Source organism: Puma concolor, chromosome B2, assembly GCF_028749965.1.
Source record: "Puma concolor isolate L17-30 chromosome B2, mPumCon1.1.hap2, whole genome shotgun sequence".
In the NCBI taxonomy this organism is placed as follows: Eukaryota; Metazoa; Chordata; class Mammalia; order Carnivora; family Felidae; genus Puma; species Puma concolor.
This window is the reverse complement of record NC_141671.1, coordinates 1180480-1183684: the sequence shown is the minus strand read 5'-3', so window position 1 is coordinate 1183684 and position 3205 is coordinate 1180480. Positions and strand designations below refer to the sequence as shown.

Below are 3205 nucleotides of genomic sequence, written 5' to 3'. Positions count from 1 at the left end.
GGTTTTGGTACACATTTCCCTGATGATGAGTGATGTTGAGGATCAACGTCATGAATAAATCCTCTTGAATGTGGTGAATAATTCTTTTAATATACAGTTGGATTTGATTTGTTGGTATCTTGTTGAGAAATTTGCATCCATGTTCATCAGGGATATTGGCCAGTAGTTCTCATTTTTAGTGGGTTCTTTGTCTGGTTTGAGAATCAATGTCATGCTGGCCTCATAGAATGAGTTTTCCTTCCATTTCTATCTTTTGGATCAATTTCAGAAGAATATGTATGATTTCTTATTTAACTGTCTGGTAGAATTCCCCTGGGAAGCCATCCTGCCCTGAACTCTTGTTTGTTAGGGTATTTTTTTATTACTGATTTGATTTCATTACTGGTTATGGGTCTGTTCAAATTTTCTATTTCTTCCTGTTTCAGTTTTGGTAGTTTATATGTTTCTGGAGTTTATCCATTTCTTCCAGGATGCCCCAATTTATTGACATATACTTGCTCATAATATTCTCTTTTAATAATCTGTATATTGTTGTATTGGTTGTGATCTTTCCTCTCTCATTCATGATTTTATTTATGTGCATCCTTTCACTTTTACTTTTAATTGGTCTTGCAGGGACTTATCAATAAAAGATTAGAACGTAAATAAATGATATAAAAATTAAAAAGAAAACAATAGAACAGATCTACAAAATGGTTACAGGATGGAGTTCATTATTAATAGAACTTCTTTGTTCTCTCACTGACTCAGAAGACACACACTTATGACCTTTAAAAGGAACATTAAGAAATTCATCTGTATGATTTGTCCTTATTTTATTTATTTTAAGATTTAACGATAAATTTCTTAATTAAAAAATGCAACACTGCACACCTGTTTGTTAAACAACAGTCACAGTGTATTTTTCAAGAACAATCGTGTCTTCATAATGGAGGTTGATACACTTAGGAGACTCGTGGTTGTACTAAAGGATCAGGTGCCCCACGTGGAATGCACAGCGTAGCCATGCTGCCAACTGAGACATGGCCTAATGTGACAGAGAACAATGAACTGCGTCTCAGGTGATGCTGTAACAGAAAGTCCACTGATGAGTGGTTGCCATGGAATTTTATGATCATTCGTTTGAACGAATGAGTTTATATTTTTGTTTATATTATTACATATTTTATTACTTAATACAGTCAGTATTTTGGTATGTACCAACCAGAATGGAACTATTTTTAATGCATTTTCACAAACCATGCACTTAATTGTGCATATAGCCAAGTATCATTGTTGCCTAACATCGTTATATTGAGTTATTAGAAACATGACGTGTTCTGCAAGAAGATCTCACATGAGATTTGGGGAAATAGGAGACAAGAATGAGTTACTAGAGAAAACCCTATAAACCTTCTGTAACTGTTAAATAATTTCAGCTGTCACTTGGATGCAAAAATGCCCCTGACTAGGTTGCCTAATGCCCCCTTTACATCCTTATTCCTCAAGGTGTAGATAAAAGGGTTCAGCGCAGGGGTCACTACTCCATAGAAGAGCGCCATGAATTTGGGCTGGTCTCTTGAGATGGAGGAGGGGGGCTGAAGGTACATGCTAATGCCTGGACCATAAAACAAGAAAACTACAATGAGATGGGAAGAACATGTCCCAAAGGCCTTTTTCCTTCCCTCAGAAGACTTAATTTTAAATACGGCATGTCCAATGCAAGCATAGGAAGCAAGAATTAAGCCTAGCGGGACAGCTAACATAAAAATACACACCACAGAGAGTGTGAGCTCATTAGCAGCCTTTTCTCCACAGGCAGCCTTTATCAGAACAGGAATCTCACACAGCAAGTGGTCCAATTTATTGAGTCCACACAGTGGTAACTGCAAGGTAGCAGTGGCCTCTGAGACAGCGTACATGATACCAGTCAACCACACAGTGGATGCCAGCAGGATACAGATGCGTGGGTTCATGATGAGGGTGTAGTGTAGAGGCTTGCAGATAGCCAGGTAGCGATCAAAAGACATAATAGCCAGAAGCAGACATTCTGTGCCCCCCATTATGTGGAAGAAATAAAGCTGAGCTGCACACCCCACATAGCTGATCGTCTTCTTGGTGCTTCCCAGGTTAAACAGCATCTGAGGGACGATGCTTGTGGTGTAGCACATGTCCAGGAAGGAGAGGTTGGTGAGGAAGAAATACATGGGGTTGTGCAGACGGGCATCTAACCTGGACACCAGAATGATGGCCGTGTTTCCTACCATGGCCATGGGGTATGTTATAAGAAGAATAGCAAATAGAGGAAGCTCCAGCCAAGGACGATCTGCAAAGCCTAGTAGAACAAACTCTTTAGGATGGCTGTTATTCATTGTGCCGCCATCTTCACCTTATTTCACCTACAGCAGGGAAGTGGCAGAAAATGTTGGAAGCATTAGGAGAACTGCATTCGCCATCCACTCACAGAAGATGGGTCACAGTCACTTGTGGGGGAAACAATAAACAGGATCTGGCACCAGTGACTTACTTTCCCTCACTACAGAATAGAGGTGATGTCTTTAGACAAGTAACCTGACCATTATGAAACTGAGTGTAGAACAAGGATGACGATAACTATCCCCTTGTGTTACAGGGAGAGTTAAAAGCAAAGTGGGAGCATCTTGTATTTGGGAAACTCCAAATCAGGTTTTTCAAACTTGGCTTGCTTACATAAAAATCATCGGAGGGGGTTGTTAAATGTAGTTCATTGGTTTCTGTCACTGAGTGTCTGATAGGGTGGATGTGGCATGGACCTAGAAGACACCAATGCAAGGGATTACTGAAATGTTATGAGCGGTGACGGTCTTGAGGTCACTGATGCACAAGAAGGAGAAGAAATGCCAGAGCACTAATACTCACCATGACAGTCTTGTTCACACTCAACCAGTGTTGAATAGTTATATCATCCCTATGGGGAGTAGGAAGGTAGGTTTTAAACAAGTCTATCTTAGTATTTTGGAAATAAGTAATAAGAAATGTCAGCTTCCTGAAGTATGCACTGAAAGAGATGAGCTATGACATCTGTTTCCCATGCTAAAGAATTAATTTTCAGATGTATATTTTCTTGCATAAGTACTGCATTCAAACTGAGCACTTGTTTTTTAAATTAAACTTTAGTTTATTTATCTAGTAGTTATTTTCTTTATCAAGTGGGCTTATCATTCTGTTTTTATACTAATCTGGATGG

The 3205-nt window shown here is 39.2% G+C and overlaps 1 protein-coding gene across 1 annotated transcript; it reads right to left on the bottom strand.

The window, feature by feature from the left end:
* Positions 1-1421: 1421 nt before the first annotated feature.
* LOC112853693 (olfactory receptor 2B6-like) lies at positions 1422-2351 on the bottom strand. The gene has a single exon (XM_025917258.2). The coding sequence runs from the start codon at positions 2349-2351 to the stop codon at positions 1422-1424; it is 930 nt and encodes a 309-aa protein (XP_025773043.2).
* Between the last annotated feature and the right edge of the window lie 854 nt (positions 2352-3205).

Excerpts from the sequence above, each read along its gene's own strand:
- LOC112853693 (XM_025917258.2), bottom strand. The coding sequence starts at position 2,351 with ATGAATAACAGCCATCCTAAAGAGTTTGTTCTACTAGGCTTTGCAGAT.